Source organism: Oryzias melastigma, linkage group LG24 (assembly GCF_002922805.2).
Source record: "Oryzias melastigma strain HK-1 linkage group LG24, ASM292280v2, whole genome shotgun sequence".
NCBI classification, from domain to species: Eukaryota; Metazoa; Chordata; class Actinopteri; order Beloniformes; family Adrianichthyidae; genus Oryzias; species Oryzias melastigma.
The window spans coordinates 9,692,108-9,712,292 of NC_050535.1; the positions used below are offsets into that span (position 1 = coordinate 9,692,108).

The window sequence follows — 20,185 nt, forward strand, 5'->3', positions numbered from 1 at the left end:
CAAGAAACAAAAAAAGTTAAAGGTTAAACTAACTATACAAATAGTTTGAGAAATGTCCCAATCTTGCAGTATAAAAAAAATGTACATTTTTTTTCTTCAAATAGTGCAATGCTATTTTGAATACAAATGAAAAATTATTTATGTTAGTGATTTTTTAAACAAAACTTCTTTAAACAAGAAGAAAATGCAAAGATTTCATCAACAATTAAGTTTTTGGTCAAAACTTGTAATATTTTTTTAAAACTTTTAGATGCTATATGCAACACTTCGGCCTTTATTGAGCTTTTCTGTTTCTTATTTTTGACATAATAATGACTTTTTACAGTTTCATCAATGTAGTTTAACCCTGATATTATCATTGCTGATCTACAAACGTGCTTTCCTTTGCAAAAATCTTCGATTCATGCAATTATTTTCATACATTATATACATTCTATAAGGAAAAATATAAAGTACAGACCACTTTAGCTCTTTGATCATAAAATAAAATGAATTGTAGTCTCAGGTTTCCAAAAAATATGGTAGTAAGGCAGATTTTGAGTAATAAACGTTTATTGGAAATGTTTCCTAAAAGTATGTGCAAAACATTTAAGGGATTTCCCTTCAACACTACAGTTAAGATTGCATGAAATGCTGTTTTTGGAGTTAATAAATAGTTTAAACTGCAACTTCAATATAAAAATCCCAAAGTTTTGATATTTTTATGAATTAAGATTTCAGACTGATCCTTTCCCGTTTTGATAATAAAACTACTTGTAGAGCATCAACAGAAAACAAACAAAACTGCCGTTTTTCTTCAGAAACAATAACATTTTATTCAAAAGATGCTTGACATATAGTTATAAAATAATTTACATGGCATGCCATATTATCCATCCACTTACTATAAACGTTCAGTCAACAAATCACTCATTTTTTGTGTTTTTTTTTTTTGTCATTTCAGTCTACATCTACAAATACAAAACACAAACCTTTTCTAAAGAAAAGCCAAATCCTACAATATCTACAACAGTTCTTAATTAGTTTAAAGTAAATGTTTGACCAAGTCCATAGGCGATGCTGAACATGAACTCAGTGGTTTTCCACCACTGAGTGACGTTGGGAACAGTGTGTTGTGTAGAAGCCACACACGTTTGAAGGTAAAGAATAACACTGATGGGACTGGTAGACTGCACAGCTGAATACCGACACCTTGACTTGACACTTACACTCTACAAACTAGTCTACCAACTACATTAAAGTGGGCACTTACTTACTTACTTACTCATTCACTTTTTTTTATTTTTCATCCAATGCAAACTTCACATTACACTGAAAATCTACCTGTTCCCATGCCGAACCCACATCTTACAACTTGAGCTACACTCGTTAAAAAAAAAAAAAAAAAAAAGTTCAGAAAACTCCACAATATACAGTATGTATAGATACATCCTCTCCTTTAGGAAACAATCTCATAAATAACATTTATAGACCAGCATCTGAGATACTGAACTAAAAGAAATGTGATTAAAAAAAAAAAAAATCCCCACCTTTAAGAGTATTGCACGACAAGCACAAAATAGTATTTTCTTATGACATGCTCTTTTTTCAAGAATTTTTTTCTTTCCAGCATCTGTCCCATTATGCGATACAGAAAAAAACATTTCAATTAAAGTGTTGTTGCCTTCCATTCAAAGTTCAACAAATTAGAGTCGATTTAAAGCCTTTAATGAAGAATTCCCTACATAGCTGGTATTTTTTAGTCACTTTTAGATTTAAAAATTCATATTTTGGCACAAACAGGGAATTCTGCTTCACTCATATGTCGCTTAAAACGTTTAATTGACTTAAAAACCTTTACTGCAGAGACGGCTTTCTTCCAAATGAAACGAGGTGTCAACAAAAAGTGACTCCCTTATGTACACGGGTTTGGCGAAGAGTATGAAATGACGTTTGACAAAATACAAAAATATTTCCTGTACCTTTGCTGTCATGTTAGGTGATGTCCTAAAGAGCAGGGGCAGCCCCCTGACTACATACTCACTTCACAGAAGTGACGGCGGGTGACAAATCACTTCAAGATGTTTGGGGACGTCTCTGGCATCCGTGTCACCGCGTGTGGATAATCAAGAGATTCCAGCCAAAGCTTTTCTGTAAACCGCTCCTACCTGAATTCTTGAAGTACACAGCGATATTTAAATGCATTTCACCAAATTGTGTAAAAACAATGAATGTTTTTATGTAGAAGAATATTGTTTCCTTCAAACTCAGAGGACTACACTTTCACCATTTACCCTTTTAGAATTTGTAACAGTGGAAATAAAAAATTCCCAACAAGTTGTAACTTTGAGTAGTGTGTAACGAAGGGAATGGTAGTGAGCAAAAAAAAAAAAAAACCCCTTGTCACTCCCATTACGTCACTTATTAAAATCCTAAAAGTATAATAAAGTGGTCGTGTTTCACTAAAAGTTTTTGTACAGCAATGGATTTCAGTGCCCAGTAGTACCTCTGTCCTCTGGGAAAGTAACTTTAACTCCAGAGTGTGGTATTATTCAAGTATTACTGCTGCTTCTATTTTTAAAAACTGCCCCCTGACACGTCTCCATTGGATAGTAACCAAACCTGTAAGCCTCTAAAGCAGCATTTATTTGCATGATAACCCATCTCTTTGGCCCCCACAGGCTTCAAAAGGATGCCACTCGATGTGTCCTTAGTGCCTCTTGCACCCCACCTAGTGGCAGCCTCGTGTAGTGCAGTGTGATTGTATTTCTCTACATGGCTAGAGGTCATTTCATTCTTGTACTAACCCGAAATGAAACAAATGTGCCCCTCTAACAGACTGTGTTTGCATTTCGTTCAAGGAAATCAGGGTGCGTGTGGGAGGGGGGGAGAGGTCCTTATTTGAGGCGTTGAGTAACGTTGGCCAAAGCCACGGCGAATGCCTGGACAGCGGAGAACGGGTACTGGAAGTCCAGAATGTAGGCATTCCCGTCGATCCTGCCAAACTGCATCACCTGTGAAGAAATGCAGGAGTCACATCAACTCATTTAAAAACGTAAACTCAGAAAAGAACATTAGAGATGCCCCGATGTGATTGTGTGATTGGGCCCAATTGCATAGTTCTTGCATCGGATTTTGGGTCCCGATCAGGTTTTATTCTGATCAGCACTTTATGTTTCAGATAAACATTCTACTAGAAGTCTGCATATTTTTAATGAATTACAATATTTTAGCTGAATTTGACAGCAGTTTTAGCAGGAGACACACGAAAACAGGTCAGTAAACGTTAGCAATACATATACATATTTGGATTTCCTATATTTGGCTCAAAAACTCTTTTAATAAACATTTAAAATAGACAGCAAATGCTTGTTTTAACTCAAACAATCTTTTAACGAAAGAACGAGTTTAAGAAATTATTGATTCAGTGAAATATCACGATACTTATATCGATTTAAAACACTGTCAAGGTAATATTTAATTAACTATTTCAAATCAGAAATTTTCAGTCTTAATTTTGATTTCCACTAAAATGCTTTCTAAACTACTAAAATAAAAGCACCATGAATTTGCTTGGGTAAAAGCGACTCATTTATGAGATACAGTTGCAGCGCTTAATGTTCTGATCATTAAATAACATGTATTTTACCATTTTACTTTTGCAAAAATGTATTCATTTTTAGACAATTCTTAAGTAATAACTTTAAAAAGTGGGAAATATTGTCTGGTACTGTTTTGGGATATATTAGGATACTCCTTGCATCGCGGCATATGTATCGCGATACATATTGTATCGTCAGACTCTTGCCAATAGTGAGGGACCGTCTACAAAGTGCAAACTCTGGGGTATAAGTTATCAAAAACAATAATAAATAGCCCAAAAACAACCTAAATAAATAAACTGTTACATTGTTACATAGTAGTCATGATTACTCATCATCATATTGATGCTACAGCAATAACCTTAAAAGAAACTTACTTTTACTGTGAAAGAACTTTTACAGCACAAATTAATCATGTGATCAAAAATGTTCAATAGAAGCTAGTCATCAAACTTTCTCATATCACTCATTTTAAAGTATTTTTAGTAGGGCCGGGAATCGACTGAAAAAGTGTACCAATTAATCGCAAATCTGGAAAAAATTAATCGCGATTAATCACCTTTTTTTTTTAAGAGTATTTGCCAGCCACTTATTATCTGCAAATAATCATAATATGAAATCACACGCAAAATTGTACATTTAGGAGGTTTATTTTTAACCCTTTGGAACCTAAGGTCTAAAACTCAGTTTTTGTTTACTTTTTAATTTTCTTCTGTATTTTCAATTTGAAAGACTACCTGGTTCATTTTAATCAGCACAACCTCTCCTATGTAACACAACCTTTATTTTGTCATTTTTTCATGTTGTATTCACACACTAGACATAAAATCATGCAAAAAAAGAAATGGCGTCAATCAATATAAATAAATTAAGTGTTTTATTACTAGTTAACAGTAAACTATTTGTTGATAGTTAGTCGCACTATTTATACTTGTTTGTTCAAGCTACTTTACAGAAGTACTCTGTTAAGTGTTAAATTAAAAAAAAAGGTTATTAAAATAAAAATAGGGTAAACTGAGTCTGTTTAATGAAAATGACTGCTTGAAACGTACCTGTCTGCCCTCCAGTTCAATCTGGAAGTTCTTGGCAGACTCCTGTGTGACCCGTCCTCCAAAGTCCAGCTGGTAGACCTGCGTCGCTTCATTCCACAGAGGCTGCTTGTTAGCCATGACATAAACAAAGCCCTGGCTGCCCAGTCCTCGGTCTTCCTTCTCGGTTTTTCGACACTTGATCTCGTCCAGCTCGCTGGAGGCCCTCAGGTTCCTCTTGCTCTTCCAGCCCTTCTTCCCGCTCTGGCACTGATTGAGGAGCTCGTCGCCGCTGATGAAGAGCTCGGGCTCACTTTCAGAACTGTCCTGGAACTCGCTGTTGGCCGTGGCTTTGCTCAGCTTTTTCGTCTTCACCTGCTGCTCTTTTTGCCCCTTCAGCTTCTTCTTGTCCCGCCCACCCAGGCGGGGGCTGGAAATAAGAGAGTTGAAGTCCCCCAGAGCTCTCCCCTCCTTCTTGGACTTGCTCCCCTCAGCTAGCTGCGATACGTTTGCCTCCTCCGCTCGGCTGTCCATCCGCTTGCGGTTCTTCTTGCTGAACTTCTCGGAGCGCTGGGGCACAGGGCTTTCAGTCAAGGACAGCACCTCCTGAAAGCCCTCCCCAGCCTCGGCCATGGCCTCCCCGTGGCTCTGCAGCTCTGCTGGTGGCGGTGGAGGAGGCGGTGGAGGAGGAGGGGGAGGCGAAAGAACAGTTTTGTCGACAGCCATGTGGGAGGCTTTCGGTGGCAGTGGCACAGCGGGGCTGGGCATAGGAGGGCAGGAGTTATACGTGCCCCATGGGGTGTGAAGGGCAATCGGAGGGATGGGGAGCCCGACACACGCACTTCCTCCTGGATACATGGGCGGGAGGGGGCAACAGGCAAGGTTAGTTAAGTTAGCGGGGTAACCTGGGGGTAAAACGAGGGTTGCATCTTGTTGTGAGAAGGACACGGGGGGCACCATCTCTTTGGGGGAGGTGCAGGGGCGTGGAGATCCAGGCATGGGCTGAAGCTGGGCTCCAGCGTAGGAGGCTGCAGCCGGGTACTGGAGGATTTGGCAGCCCGACGCCGCGGCGGCAGCCTGGAATGATGCAGCGTTGGGGCTGGTGGGGGACTTTGGAGAGAGGACAAAAGGCAGTCTGGTTACATCCAAGTGCTGGGCTGGGCTAAGAACCAGGGGAGGAGGTTTGTGCGGCGCAGGTGGGGCAGTGGAGCTCAAAGACGCGGTCCTTTCCTGAGGAACCCACACCTCCTCCGTTGCAGCCGGCTCCCACTGATACGGAGGAGGGCGTTTGACGACGAGCCCGGACACATCACTTCCTCCTAGCGACAGATGCTTCAGGGACTGGTTCAGGCTTTCATCCTCTGTGAACGCTGAATTGACATAATCAGCCCGGTCTCGGTTACTTCCTCCTCCTGCTGGGTTCCCAAACCCTTCAAGTGAGCTCATCAGATTATATGAGGACTGAGAGGCCAGAGGGGTAGCACTGTTGGAGTGAACAATGACGGTACTGTGCGGCGCTCCATTTCCTGGAGGAAAGTCCTGCCTGATAATTGTTCCACCCGCTATTCCATTAGCACTTCCAGGAGAGGTGCCTCCCACACTGGATCCACTGCTACACTGACTACATGTGTATAAGGCTGTTGGCACCCTCTGCTGGAAGGAGGCAGCTAGTGCACTGTTTTTAGCCTTGGGAGGAAGCGGTCTCGGTGGTTCCAGGATCTGAGAGACTTTCAGCGCAGCCTCTCGACTGTTCCTCCTGAGGGTTGCGTGGATCAGACTGCTATCCAGCCTCTGAGCGGGGCTCCTTCCAGCAGCGCTGCTCTGATTGGCTGAGTCGGGGTAAGGAGGCGGGTCTCCGCTTGGTATGGAATAGCGAGGGGCAGTGAGTCTGTTGAGAGTAGCAGAGTTGTAAGGCAGCTGGACCTTCTTGTCGGATGAGGATGAGGACGTGACCCTGAGAGTGGCAGAGCTGCCGGGACCCTGGAGCGTGTAGACATTCTGATTGCAGACGAGCCGCGTCCGAGGACGACAAACTTCCTCCACGTTCCCGCTGCTGTCAAAGGTCGTTATCCGCTCGTAGCCCAGAGGTGTGTGGTACTGCGCTTGCTGCTGACCCGGGGGGTAAAGCTGGAACTCGCCTTTCTTTAGACAAAGGTCGCCGGGTGCAGGATTCCCGCTTGTGCCTCCTCCGGTTGCCGACGACGAGCCAGAAGCTGCGGCAGAAGCAGATGCAGCTGCAGCGGCCACAGCAGCAGCCACAGTGCCAGGATAAGGGGGCGGGGGGTTCATCTTGCTCAGCTCCAGAGGAGCGCTGAACACAACCGAGTCGCTGTCGGCCAGCTGTGACGCTGACCTGGTGGTTTTGATTTTCAGTAAGTGCTCATGCTCGGCCCCAACGGTTCTGTCCACCACCAAGTCAGCAGGCAGGTGGGGGATCTGGATCTGCAGAGCTCCCGGCTGCAGCTGGTGCAGAGTTTTCCCTGAAGGCTGACCTGATGACATGGAGGAGACCGGGATTTGAATCTGAAGCTGCTGAAATGGATGGTGGTTCTGCTGTTGCTGCATGTGATGTTGCTGCTGAGACTGTAGCTGGTGGTGTATTTGTTGCTGTTGCTGCAACTGCATTTGTTGCTGTTGTTGTTGCTGCAACTGCATCTGCTGCTGTTGTTGCAACTGCATTTGTTGTTGTTGCTGCAACTGCATTTGCTGCTGTTGTTGTTGTTGCAACTGGATTTGTTGTTGTTGTTGCAGCTGCAATTGTTGTTGTTGTTGCTGCAGCTGCAATTGTTGTTGTTGTTGCAGTTGCATTTGCTGCTGCAGTTGCATTTGTTGCTGCTGGTGTTGCTGCTGCTGCTGTTGTTGTTGTTGCAGTTGTTGGAGCTGCTGCTGAATGTGCTGTTGCTGTTGGAAGTGTTGCTGTTGATGGTGCTGAATTTGTTGGTGACTCTGTGGTTGTTGCAGCTGCTGTGATGGATGATGGGACGGCGGAGGGCCGACCATTAGCCGACCCATATCCAGTCCCCCAAAAATGACCTGCCCGGGACTGGAGTACCTGGTGGGAACGGTGTACTGGGCCGTCAGGACGGCGTCCTGGCTTTGGTCGGACCCGCCAGCAGCCGCTCCAGCGGGGTTAGCAGTGGGATTGCTGAGAACGTCCAGCTGGACGTTCTGATTGGCCAGGAGTGACTGGACCAAGCCGATGCTTTGGGCAGGGGACATGGCCTGGGCGGGGCTATGAATGGGGGCGATGGGAATGTTAACAGTGCAGGGGGGGTTATCATCAGCCCCACCAGCAGGGCCTGTGACGGGCAGGTCATCTTCATCCTCACTGAAGACATTGGGGCTGAAAACGGGCAGGTTGATGTAATCCATGGAAATCTTGCGCACCTCTGGCAGGTAGATGGTCATCTGTCTGGGCTGAAGATGGAGGAGGCTCGTCTTGTAGATAACTAACAGGCAGACGATAGGGTACATTAAAAAAACAGTTCATTTGATCACAGCAAGTACAAGAATCCACCGACAAATTACCTGCACCAAGATTAGTTGGCAAGAATGTGGCCAGTCCAACTATCTTGAACTTGGTTCCCCAAATATTAGATGTAACCTGAGCTAGGTAGTTTTGCTGAAAAGCACAAATAAAACAGATTGTTAAATAATATATATTCAGCTTTATGAGAATAATAAGTGAACAGGAGGAAAAAGTCCAGGAATTTAACACCCAACCTGATTAATGTCGTCCAAAGGAAACTCTTTCCGGGACAAACTGGGCGACCCGATTGAAGGTTTCCGTATGGGTAACCGCGGCGACCTAGAGATCTCTTGTGTAGCACGTGAAAGTTTGGGGGATTTTCTGGGGTCAATGTTAATCCTGTTGGTAAAGGGACAAACTAAGTCTCTACAGAGAAGGTAGCAAATAAAAAAAGAAAGTTTAGCATGCAATAAAGACAACCAAAAACATGAATATGTAAATAATGCAACATTTTATCGGGAAGTTCTGGTAAGTAAAAAATACCTTCCTGGGATTCAAAAATATAGATTTTTAGAGCTTATTTTTGCTTTTGACGGAGAAAAACGATTAAAAAACATAAAATGTGATTTAAAAAAAGACATTAAACATTCTAAGCTATAAATAAAAGATTCCAACACCAAATTATATTTTCAAGAATTAAACAATTTTATTTTAATTTATCAAAAAATTGGCGATGACCAACAGAAAGCACTTCTAAAGCCCCATTCATAGAGGTCAACAGCCAAAAAGAGTTGATTTAGGGTTTGATTACCCTTTAAACTAAAGCATTTTTTGACAAACTTTAGGTTTCATTTGAACTAGCTCTATAACCAAAACATGTCAACATTTCCTTAGAGATATATGTACCAAATTAAATGGAAAAAAAGGAAAAAATAAACGGATTGAAATAGAAAAGGCACAGTTTTTTTGTTCTATTTACACTCAGACGAGACCTCCAATTGCTGGTTGTTTACCTGGGAAGTTTGGGAGATTTGCTTCCCCTGGATATCTTTGGCGATTTCTTGCCGACCCAATCGTCGTTCAGCTCGATATCGCTGGAGTCTGAGCAGTTACAGCTGTCAATCATTGACGATATCAGACTGTTGCCGTATATCTCATCTGAGAAGAACAAGACGAAATAGATTTAATAAAGTCACATTTGAGCAAAAATAGAAAATATTATACTTGCTACCACACAATGATTTGCTATTGGAGGATATGAAATTAATGATACTTAGGTGTTAGTTATTTAAAATATTTTTGCATCATCTTAAGATGCTGCTGCAGCTTTTTAAACGGTGGATAAAAGTGTTAAATGGATGTGTGAGGAATGATTAATGAGGAACCTAAAGGCTATCACAGCTCCATTAAGCCTTTTCTAATTTACCGGGGAACAGAATGACTTATCTGCCTAATCGTGACTTAAAAAAAAAAATTACACAAAAAAACTGGACTAAATGTTTGAGTTACTGATATAAACTCACCAGTTTTCCCATCAGTCTTTGGGTCCATAATGACAAATTCAGGCCGCAGTTTGCTGATCCTTCTGCCCTTCAGGATAGGCACCAGGCCCCCCAGGTACTCCAGATAAAGAGTGTAGCACGGACCTCCCACCTCGGGGTTGTCCTCTGTGCGCTTCATGGTGCAGTGCAGACGTTCGTTTCCAGCAGTCGGGTAGCTCACAAAATCACGCATGTTGTTGGGATCTGGGATGGGGGGCTATAAATATAAATATAGTCATTTATAGCAATTGTAAAATTAGGCAGCATCCAAATTCAAGTTTTACTAGACCAATACGTCATTTTGTTACCTTGATGGTGGGGACAAAAGCAGCAGTAACGTAGGAACAGAGGCGGGAAGGCATGGTGAGCTTGGCAACGTCCTTTTCCTCCTTTACGGCTAAGGCGATGGCCTGCTGGCAGAGAAGCTGCAGGGAGGCGATGCGATGCTCCACCCGCACCACGTAGAGGGCCGGACCCGATGCCAAAAACAGACGGGAGTCTCTGTGACCCCAGCAGAGCGTTGTGATGGGGCGCTGAAGTGGGAACAATAAAACGGACGGCGTCTTTTTACATCTTATACCTTTACTTTAGAAATAGTCTCTGAAATTTTTATTTTCAGCTAGTTATTAATAGATCCTGGCTATAAAAATGTCTAAAGACAATTTAATGTGGATACTTGTAAAACATGAGCGAAATAAAACTGAAAACGTGGTGATTTTTCAATTTCAAACTAAAGTTTTCCAAAAACAATTTAATTAACTTTTTAGTTATGAAAGATGTATCCAAGCTTTGATGAAAAAAATATGATAAAGTGATCCTGATACATTTCTTTTGAAGAGCTACAGATGATATATAGTGTTTTAAATGTTATTTTTTATAAGGTAAACTAATAAGTTGACAGATTGAACGTTTTGTCGAATCCTCACCTGAGCTGGTGTGTCCAGCGTGTAGATGTGTTCTCCTTGAATGTTGTAGAACTTGACGGTGGCGTTCCGAACTGGGAGAGAACAGGCGGCTTCAGGGGAGAGGAGTGTTCTCTCCATCCCTGCCACTGCCAGAAGATCCCCCTGAGAGCACCACTGGACCACAACATCTGCAGGATAAAAGGATTGAAGACTCACATTTAGCAACAATGTACTTCTGATACTTTGGGTTAGTATGGAAGAAATGAGCACAAACACCTTTCAAGCCAGTGCGGATGAGAGTGGGTGAGAGGTCATCGTAGTTATTCATCAGGCTGAGGTCTCCGGAGGTGAAGCTGACCGTCAGCAACGGTTTGTGATTGTGAACTAAAAACAGAACATTTATTTCAGACGAACATTTAAGTGGGAAGTCACTTGTAAACTTTCAAATCCACTGACAAATAAAAGTGCAGAGTTTTACATCAATTCTGACTCCTTGGTTCCCATGGCAACCAAACTCTTGATTTGAGAGAATGAAAATGTCAGAGTAGTAAAATAAATAGATATTTTCCAATTACTTTATTTTTAATTAAACCAAGTTACGTAACTGTGTTCATTAAAAATTAAAGTAGCCAATCTAAAAAGGAAAAAAAAATCTATTACTTCAATTCAGTCTCCACTGCTGCACAAGGCAGGAGAGGATAGAAACAACAAACATTTAAGATATCTTACATATTATATTTTGTGAGTCAAATTATATTAATTCATGTTTCTGATTAACATCTTATAAAGTGTTGACATTACTTTTTCTTTAATGATGACTAGATAAATACTGCAATCGAGAGCTAAAACTTTACTTTTTGGAGGAAAGTTAATATTTCACTTAAAAATAAGCCACAAAATGATGTGATAAGTCAATTTACTAATGGGGAACTTTAGGAGCATTCATGTAAACATCTTGTAAAGGGCTGTGAGTGCACGTTACACGAGTGAATAAGGAGTAAAATGGACATTTAAAAAATAAAAATATTGACATGTCAAATATTTCAGGAAAAATACAAATATAGTGTTCACGTTGTGTGACGAAGATCCTTCATTTATAAAAGTCTTTAAAGTTTTAATCCATTAAATTTGCACCTCTGCTAATACAGATGTAATTTGTTGCCTTTTAGTGAAAAATAATGCATCTATTTTGACATAAATTATCACAAATTGATACCATAAATAAAAAAAGTGCTTTCATTTGTGCTTATTACAAAAAAAAAAAAACACTAAGTGAAAATGCAGCTTTCCCATCTCAAGAATATTTATCCAGATAATCCAAACAGGAAGCAGTTTTCTAAATTGGGATGCTGTTGTTAATGCAGTGTTGTGCTGCGGGGTGAAGTGTTACTGAGTCTTCATCATTTATCACGACAAAGACATCTGGTGGGCAGAGGAAGAAAGGAAATGTCTTTCAGTCTAGTTGTGTAACTTAATCCCTTTTGAGTGTCTTAACTGTGTAGAATAATCATAATAATAAGGACAATGATACTAAAACCCAAGAGCCAAACTGCCTTGAACTGCTCAGTTAATTTGACAAAACTTCCTTAAATTTCTGGAAAGCTTTACAAGTATCACACAATCGACCGCTTCCCAAACGAGGAGCAAACCTTGCGGCGGGGAGTAATCTTCGGTGTCCGTGTCGCTCTCGCTGCTGTCTTCCACTAGGAAGCTGGGGTAGTTCCAGGACATGTTGACAATCCCGTCCGACTCATGCAGCAGGATGTGGGCCAGCATGCGTCCATGACAGTCCATCACTATGACCTGTCCATCTGCAGTGCCAAACAACACCTGGAGGAGCAGGGTCGGGTTATAGAGGGCACATGGGGAAATCACTTCACAGAAATACACTTTTCATTAAAAAGGTTTTATACATAATTGAAATTTGATCTAGCAACTCGAAAGAATGAAAACAAACAAAAATTACAGATCACCAACATATAAAAAAAGGTTATTTTTACTTAAAATAATTGTTTTTCAAGCATATTTGTCACTGTAATCTAAAAGTTAAGAGTGAACATTTAGGTTGGCTACTTTTTTCAAAGAAAGAATAACAAAATGCTGAATAATGTGATTTTATCCTGTAAACTTTGGGTTTTTAAAAGATTCACATTATTATTTGGCCACCCGATTACATACAAATATATATTTTTTAATTTAAAAGCCTAATGGCAGCACATTTTATTGATATTCATGGAAGTCAAATTAACCATCTATAACTTTATAAGATGTGATTAAGATCTTCATCAAAAAAATCGTTCAGCAATAGGTGACAAAGACAAGTTTTTAAGCTAAAAAAAGATCAAAAGTTTCTAAATCAAGCTGAATGCTCTTCATACACTAATCCAATGTATGCATGTGTTTAAAAAAATATATAAACAAAAATTTGCACGCACCCCTGTCACAAAATACTTAAGGTATTAAAAATATACCAAAACAAGAATGGAATTAATTCATGCATTCATTTTTACACTCAAATTTTTCCCACACTCTAATATTTGGCCAGGTCACCCTTGAAAAAAAAAATACTGATCTCAAGGGGTTTTCATCTTGTTAAAGGTTAAAAACAAACAGTATTGAAGGTGCATATGTTACCTGCTGGTCATCAGGGGTCCAGATGCCACAGGTAATCTGGCTTTCCAGGTTGATTTCTGAAGACCAGTGTCTTTGCCCGCTGACAGAGCCCACCAAAACAAAGCCGTCACGGTACGAGATGAGCGCCTGGGTTCCATCATGGGACCAGGTGAAGTCACTCACCTACAGAGCATTTAAAAAAAAATAGAATTAAGATCATTTTTTTAGTGTTTAAAGTTGTGTTTCTAGTCAAAATAAGATGCTTTTTTAATCTAAAATGTAAGGTTTTGCTTTGCTTTTTGTCAGCAGTGACACTAAATAGATAATCAATAAATAAAAGTACCAAAAAATGTCATATTTTCAATTTAATACACTTTCAGGTCAATTAATAGAATAGATGAATGTGAATTCACAAGTGCTCTTCAATATACTGATTTAATTCCTTTTCACAATAAAATACTCTCCCTCATCTTATGTTACTCTGAATAAAACCTGTTTTGCTCCCCTAAAAACTGGTTCAAAGAGATGCTTTTGTGTAAGAAATGTGTAAAGTGACAGTCGCATACCTGAGCTCCACGATCGTTGACCAACTCCACAGACCAGCGGCCCTCGTACTGAATCCACACAAAAATCCCTCCGTCCGTGTCACAAGTGGCCAGCTTCTGAAAAGGCTCATTCCAGCGCACCAACACCACCTTAGAGACACAAAAATAAACGAAAAACTGCTAATATTGACCTCTTTTAAAAATATGAGAAAGAAGCTGCTAATAAAATCCATATTACAAAAACAGAGAGAATTCGTTCAACAAAAAGGACATTTTTGAGTGTTTTCTGCTCAGATTCATCTACATCTACGACAAAATTGTAACGTGCTGTTTGATATTTTTTGGTTTGTTGGGAAAATAAAAACAGATTTTATCTGAGAAGCAAAAAAAAAAGAATGAGTAAGGAATAGATCACTCAGATACCACATTATCTTTTCTGAAAGTGCATCTTGTGATTTCAAAAGAAGGTTTTTAATCAGCACCAGTGGTAGTGACTCATGCATGCATGCATGTATAGGTTTCTATATTTGCCTTTGTGAGAACACAGATGGACATCATTAGCCTCAGGTGAGGCTAATGATAAACACTGCCAGATAATAGCGAAAAATCACAGATGATGACCTGCTTCTTTAGACTAAAAGAAAACCTCCTTCACAAACTCCCTTCACTGTGAGAGTCTCTCTGGTCTTTAGGAGCGTGACTCAGCTTATTCCCAGGAGAGTAATCCAAACAAGACAGCGGCTCTGCAGCAGAGGGAAACACGTGGGCTTTACATGCTCGAACACCCGACGCAGGACAGGGTTTTAGGGGAGCTTAAGCGCTCTGACTGAACTCTGTCAGTCGCTGGAAGAGCCAACAAGTCGTCAAATTTCAACAAAAAAAACACTGTTTTAACCTTAAAGCTGCAAAAAAACATCATCTTCTGAAAGCAAAAGAAACCAAAACCAACTAAAGTTTCCCTTAATCTGATCATTTATGGGGATTTTTTTAAAGCATTACTATCAGTCACCTCGTAATCTTTATGCATCCCTCTCAGCATCCAGTAAATCTGATCTGCTGCAACTGAATTAATAGATAGTAGTGCGGCCACAAACAATTATTCTAATGATCACAGATTACTTTTCGTCAACTAATCGGGTCATGCTTTAACATGGAGTAGCTAATTTCCTTTGCTTTGACAATAAATGTCATAGTTATAATACCAAAGTTAACAAACCCAACATATTCTACGTACAGAAGTGTCCCTAGATGTGTCATAAACTGTTCCTTGGTGTATATTTGCAAAGACTTTAGTGATAGAACTCCCTCAAAGAAGACCATCTGTGTATCAAATGTCACAGAAAGTAAAGCCAAGCCAGCAGACGTGCACGTTTGATCCCTGACACCACAAGGAACCTGCCATTACAAGCTGTGCTTTCTCTCCTGAGTAAACAAGTACACCTGAGGTAGCAGCTGAGCCTGAGTGTTATGCAACATGTCCTCCCCAAGGATAGATTTCCTCAGTAAAGCCATTTTCGCTAAGCACATTTGACGAGACCATTTTAATACAGCCAGGAGGTCATGTACCCTTTAAATCTGAGCGTGGCAACTGATGTCTGGAAGTTAAATGAGGAAAATCCAGAAGACGGTCCTCTGTGACGAGACGACTTAGAGGCAGACGCGTCCAGCAGAGAACAGAGGATTAAGACGCACGGCAAAGACGGTGGAGAGGAAATAGTGATGTGACAAAACCAGAAGAAATGTGATAGATTGTAATAGAATAGTTCAGTTGCAAAGACAAATTCATTTGCCTCTGCAGAACCCAACCAGTGGTAAGATACAACAGTTTAAAACAAACAAACAAAAGAAATTAAAAAATATTTTTATTTAAAAGCAATTTGCTTCCACTAATGCAAGGAATCTGCCCAAAAAAGCTACAAGGTTGCACAAAGAGAGTGCCAAAACAATGAAACGTCGTCTTGTGTTGATCTCAGCTGTATGCTGGACTTATAGACATGAGACAGAGCAGGGATGAAGAGAAAATCTACCATAAAGTGGCTGAATAATAACCAGTTTAATATACTAAACTAAAGCTTTACTACGACGGAGTATTAGGTCACTTTATATATATAATAAAAACATTTTTTTTTGTTTAATTACAACTTTAAATCTCATAAATTTACGAGAATAATGTGGCAACTGCTAAACAAAATTACGAGAATAAAGTCATAGGCTGCATTTATGACTTTTTTCTCGTGCATTTGCGACTTTTAATCTTGTAAATTTACTAAATTAAAACTCATAGATTTAAGAGATTAAAAGTCGCAAATTTATGAGATTTAAAGTCGTAAATTCACACAAAAAAAACTCTTTTTTTTTTGTTTGTTTTTTTCTGTGGCCCTAATACTCCGCCGTACTTTACAAACCAGAATGATATAGATTAATTTTAGGTGTAAGTTGGACTTTTTGACATGGAAATATACTCCCTTCTGCAACCTGTTTCCAGAGGTCTTTGGAGGAATTGCAACCTTTGCTACTTCCTGTTTTACAATGTGTCCAATTTGGAACCAGAAGGTGAAGGTTGGTAGGACGTTGGGTAATTGTAGTCTTGTCTAAAGAAAGATGGCGTACTTATGATTAAAGAGGAAGACGAGAGATTCCTGGCTGCCACTATGAGTTTACATCCCTAAAAAAGTCCTCCAGTTTAGATATTTGAATAAAAGATGATGGAATGGGCATTTCCGCAAAGAGACCATCTTGTATTTTTTCTAAAATTTGTGGTTGTGGTTAAAGAAAACACTTTTCATATATTATTATCCACTTAAACATCTTCCACGTTCCTGAAAACCTCTATCAGTTCTGTTTTGCCATTGTTTTAGTTGACAAATTGCTTATATACACTATCAGAGAATCTGAAAGATCTCAAAACTATATTTACAATTTACCATAAACCATTTTGTTAAGGACATCATTTTCTGACAGCACAATGATATACACTGTCAAAATTCAGAAGTTGAGCTTTCAAAGGTGGACTGACTTGCAGTGACTGACTGCCCGCTCTGCTCAGTATCAGAACGCATTGAAAAGTACAAAAAAAAGCAGATCTACAAAATAAGCATTGATCTATTCTGGCACTTTCCCCCAGGGAAACAGCAAAAACATTTTCGTTTCATCTAAAACTTTATCCTCACATCTATTTTTTCTTTTTTGGCACGTCAGCTAAAGTTAGCTTTGGTTGAATAATTATGCAAAAATAGAATTAGGGCATTGAGGCCAGATTTTTTTGTCAGCATGATTTTCTTCAGGTCTGCTACTTTGTTTTATTTTTGTTCTAAAAGGAAATGTCAGAGACAGATATTCTTCAAGGCACTCAGACTTCTTCATTCGTTAGTGTTGCAGTCTAGCATCAGTAAAACAGAATCAGATTGGTGCTCTGCAACTTCTGAAAACCTAAATTTAACACTATAACAGAATGATGCAGAGATCCTATGAGTAGAAGTACATGGCGTTTGGATATTTGTGTGTTTGGTCGCAGTAAACATTTATTTAAGAAAGTAAAAAAAAAACTAAAAGAAAGAACATCTAAAATAAGAGTATCTTTTCTATGGGGAAAACATAGTTTTACAGAAGAAAAACATAAATTATACAAACTTCTTTAATAGCAATTATCCACTTTACATCAGAAATTCTGTAGAATAGTGACCAAATGTGATGCTTCTGTTACGACATCTTTCAAGACCAATCTTTTTCAGGGTCATTTCATATCACATGAAATTTCACAAGACAATATTTGCCTCAATTTAACATTTACTTTGATGAAAATGTTTGTTTTGATCCTTTAAATTTGAAATGTATGTGTCATAAGCTCACATTTTCTCTATAGCTTGAGGTGTATTCTTCAATCTTCTAATAGAAGCTTCCTGAATGCGGTTAAAACTTAAACTTTGATACACTTCTGCTGTTTCTTTTTAGTGTTTCGAACAGCAAAGATAATAGCAGTAAAACACTGGCAGAAGGCAGAGCCTTTTTACACACACAACACTATTTGAGGGCTCTAAAATGTGTGCAAAAATTGTAATAAAATCATTTTTACTCATCTGTTAAAGAGTTTTTGTACATTTTTGCCAAAACAACAACAGAACAAGAGACAAATGCAAATGACAGCACTGATGCAGAAAAGACAAGAGGCATGAGGAGGGCAAGGTTGTTATATGATGAGTGATACTCATTAAAATATATATAAATATAAAAATCTAAATAAAAATAAAAAAAACAACTTCTTTCCGAATTAGAAAGATAGTTTAGAAAATGATTCATTCTAGTTTTAACTAAAAATGTAATTACAAATGTAGATGGGATCAATAACTTGTATTAAAAATGGTTATATGGTGCAATGTTTTGTCAAATTCAGATTAACCAGATCAAATGACATTGATCAGTTATTATTATCAGACAAAATTGTTCAAACTCTCTTGATACATTGAGTAATTAAACTGCAAAAAAAAATAAAAAAAATATCTTGTTGAGAAAAAAAAAAGTTATTTTTCCCAATTGCAAATTCAATAAGAAAACAATTTAATCAAGCATAAATTATTTTTTCAGTGTACAAACAGGAAGGTGTGGAACAGATGGAAAAAATGGTGGAATCAAAAGCTAATAGTTAATCAGTTATAAGGATTATTTATCATAAATGACACATATAACATATAATAGCACATAAATGATGAATCTTTAGTATAAAATGCAGTAGCTCTTAAGAGACAAACAGAATATGAAATGTCAACAACTAAAACTGATGCTGCAAATATTGCTGCTGCTGCTGCTCCACAAACAAAGAAATCCAGCTCTGCGACACTTGAGCAGAACAAAATGACATTTCTTCAGTGTTTCTGTCAGAGTAGGGGGGCTCATCTCATTGCACCCCCACCAAGTGCCTTACAGAATGCTGACACAGCAGCTCACTCCATCTGACCAGCAGCTTCCAGCCACTGAGAGGAGAAAAAAAAAACTATTCAACTGTGTGCAATCCTATTTGTGCCACTGCGGTTGCTTATTGAAAGCGACATTCATTATCACACAGAATGTCTCGACACTGGGGCATAAGTTATCTGATCTCTCAGATCAAACTCTGTGACCTCAGTGGGCTTGTTGTGGGAAATGTGGTGGGATTTAGAGAGATAAGAGCAATGCCCGAGATTAGAGAGATCCAATGTTTTGACCAAAAGCAGAGGGCAGATCTCACCGAAAATAGTTTCACCACAAACTACAACATGAACCGCGAGAAATTCAAAAATGGATTTCACTAAAACAACACAAAGCCTGAAAAAGAGCTAGCAGAAATTATAGATTTTGTTTTCTCACGCAATTAAGTTGAACATGTTTCAGCAAAATTTGATTGCTCTAGATGGCCTATATGGTGAGTGATAACCACGAGGGAGACCAACAGCATGCCCAAACACATCACTTGTACAAAAACAGTGTGTGTGTGTAAAATCTGCTTTGTAAAAATAGATTTCTTTGGGAATATGACTAATACGAGGAACAACGTTAGCCCTTTACTCCCACATCTAATGCTTGCAGCGTGAAGGAAGGCGGCCACCACCAGGCTGAGTAATCACACAGGACTCACCAATACAAGTAGAACAATAGAATCACCAAATCTTTGGCTTACAAAACATCTAGCTTTAGGCAGTTTAAAGCTACGGTCACAAATACAACTGCCATGGGAAGCATCGGCAGAATCTTCAAGATTTTATGCCGCTGCCTGATCTTTGGGAAAATCATGAATGTAGACGGCACCGGTCAAACGGCAGCCAACCAGGTTGCCGGGCCGGTGGCACTTGATGTTGACGGCTGCCGTCCAGAGACATTTACACATTGTCAAGTCAGAGCAACCTTGAGAAGTGCCCAAAGCGGCCACTCACCGATGTCAACTTTTAGAGAAAAATCGTCAATTCACTGTAAATTTTTTACTTTTTCTTAAAACCTCTGCAACCACCGCACAGCCACCTGCCAAATTTGCTGAAAACATGTGGTGACATTTTGGGATATGTGACTCTAGTCCAGGGGTCTGCAACCTGTGGCTCCAGAGATACATGTGGCTCTTTTATCTCTCCATGGTGGCTCCTTGGCCAAACATAAAATAAGTCAGGGAGAATGCTGACCCAGACATGTCGACCGTCTGAGTCAGCAGCTCCCTCTAACCAAAACTACCTAAAGAAAACAAATAAACAAAGCCCTCAAACTAAGACTACCAAGGTCCAACCACAAACTAAAATAACAAAACCCAGCAGTGTAAGACTACTGAGGACAAAGAGGGAAAAAGAAAATAAATAAATAAATAAAAGAAAAAGAAAAAAAGCATTTTTTTTAAGTAAGGATTACTTAATTAGCATTTACTTAATTTAGATTAGTTACATTTATAAATTGATGGCTGAGGTGCACATAGATGATTAACTATGTAGGGTTTTTACATCCCTGTTGACCTGAAGACATCTTGTTTGCTAAACGCTATCTCCAGAATG

General features: G+C 39.4%; 1 protein-coding gene across 1 annotated transcript in view; it reads right to left on the bottom strand.

Annotated features, from left to right (window-relative positions):
* Positions 1 to 789: 789 nt before the first annotated feature.
* The window catches only part of tulp4a (TUB like protein 4a), a 22,569-nt gene continuing 3,173 nt past the window's right edge, over positions 790 to 20,185 (bottom strand). The window contains exons 3-16 of the mRNA XM_036210475.1: positions 13,704 to 13,832; positions 13,159 to 13,320; positions 12,174 to 12,354; positions 10,801 to 10,908; positions 10,546 to 10,712; positions 9,928 to 10,152; positions 9,602 to 9,836; positions 9,092 to 9,236; positions 8,333 to 8,477; positions 8,138 to 8,231; positions 7,643 to 8,058; positions 7,347 to 7,387; positions 4,634 to 7,136; positions 790 to 2,993 (exon numbers count right to left, since the gene is read on the bottom strand). Coding sequence (XP_036066368.1) covers positions 2,877 to 2,993; positions 4,634 to 7,136; positions 7,347 to 7,387; positions 7,643 to 8,058; positions 8,138 to 8,231; positions 8,333 to 8,477; positions 9,092 to 9,236; positions 9,602 to 9,836; positions 9,928 to 10,152; positions 10,546 to 10,712; positions 10,801 to 10,908; positions 12,174 to 12,354; positions 13,159 to 13,320; positions 13,704 to 13,832 — 4,668 coding nt within the window. The 3' untranslated portion in view covers positions 790 to 2,876. The remainder of the gene's footprint in view (positions 2,994 to 4,633; positions 7,137 to 7,346; positions 7,388 to 7,642; positions 8,059 to 8,137; positions 8,232 to 8,332; positions 8,478 to 9,091; positions 9,237 to 9,601; positions 9,837 to 9,927; positions 10,153 to 10,545; positions 10,713 to 10,800; positions 10,909 to 12,173; positions 12,355 to 13,158; positions 13,321 to 13,703; positions 13,833 to 20,185) is intronic.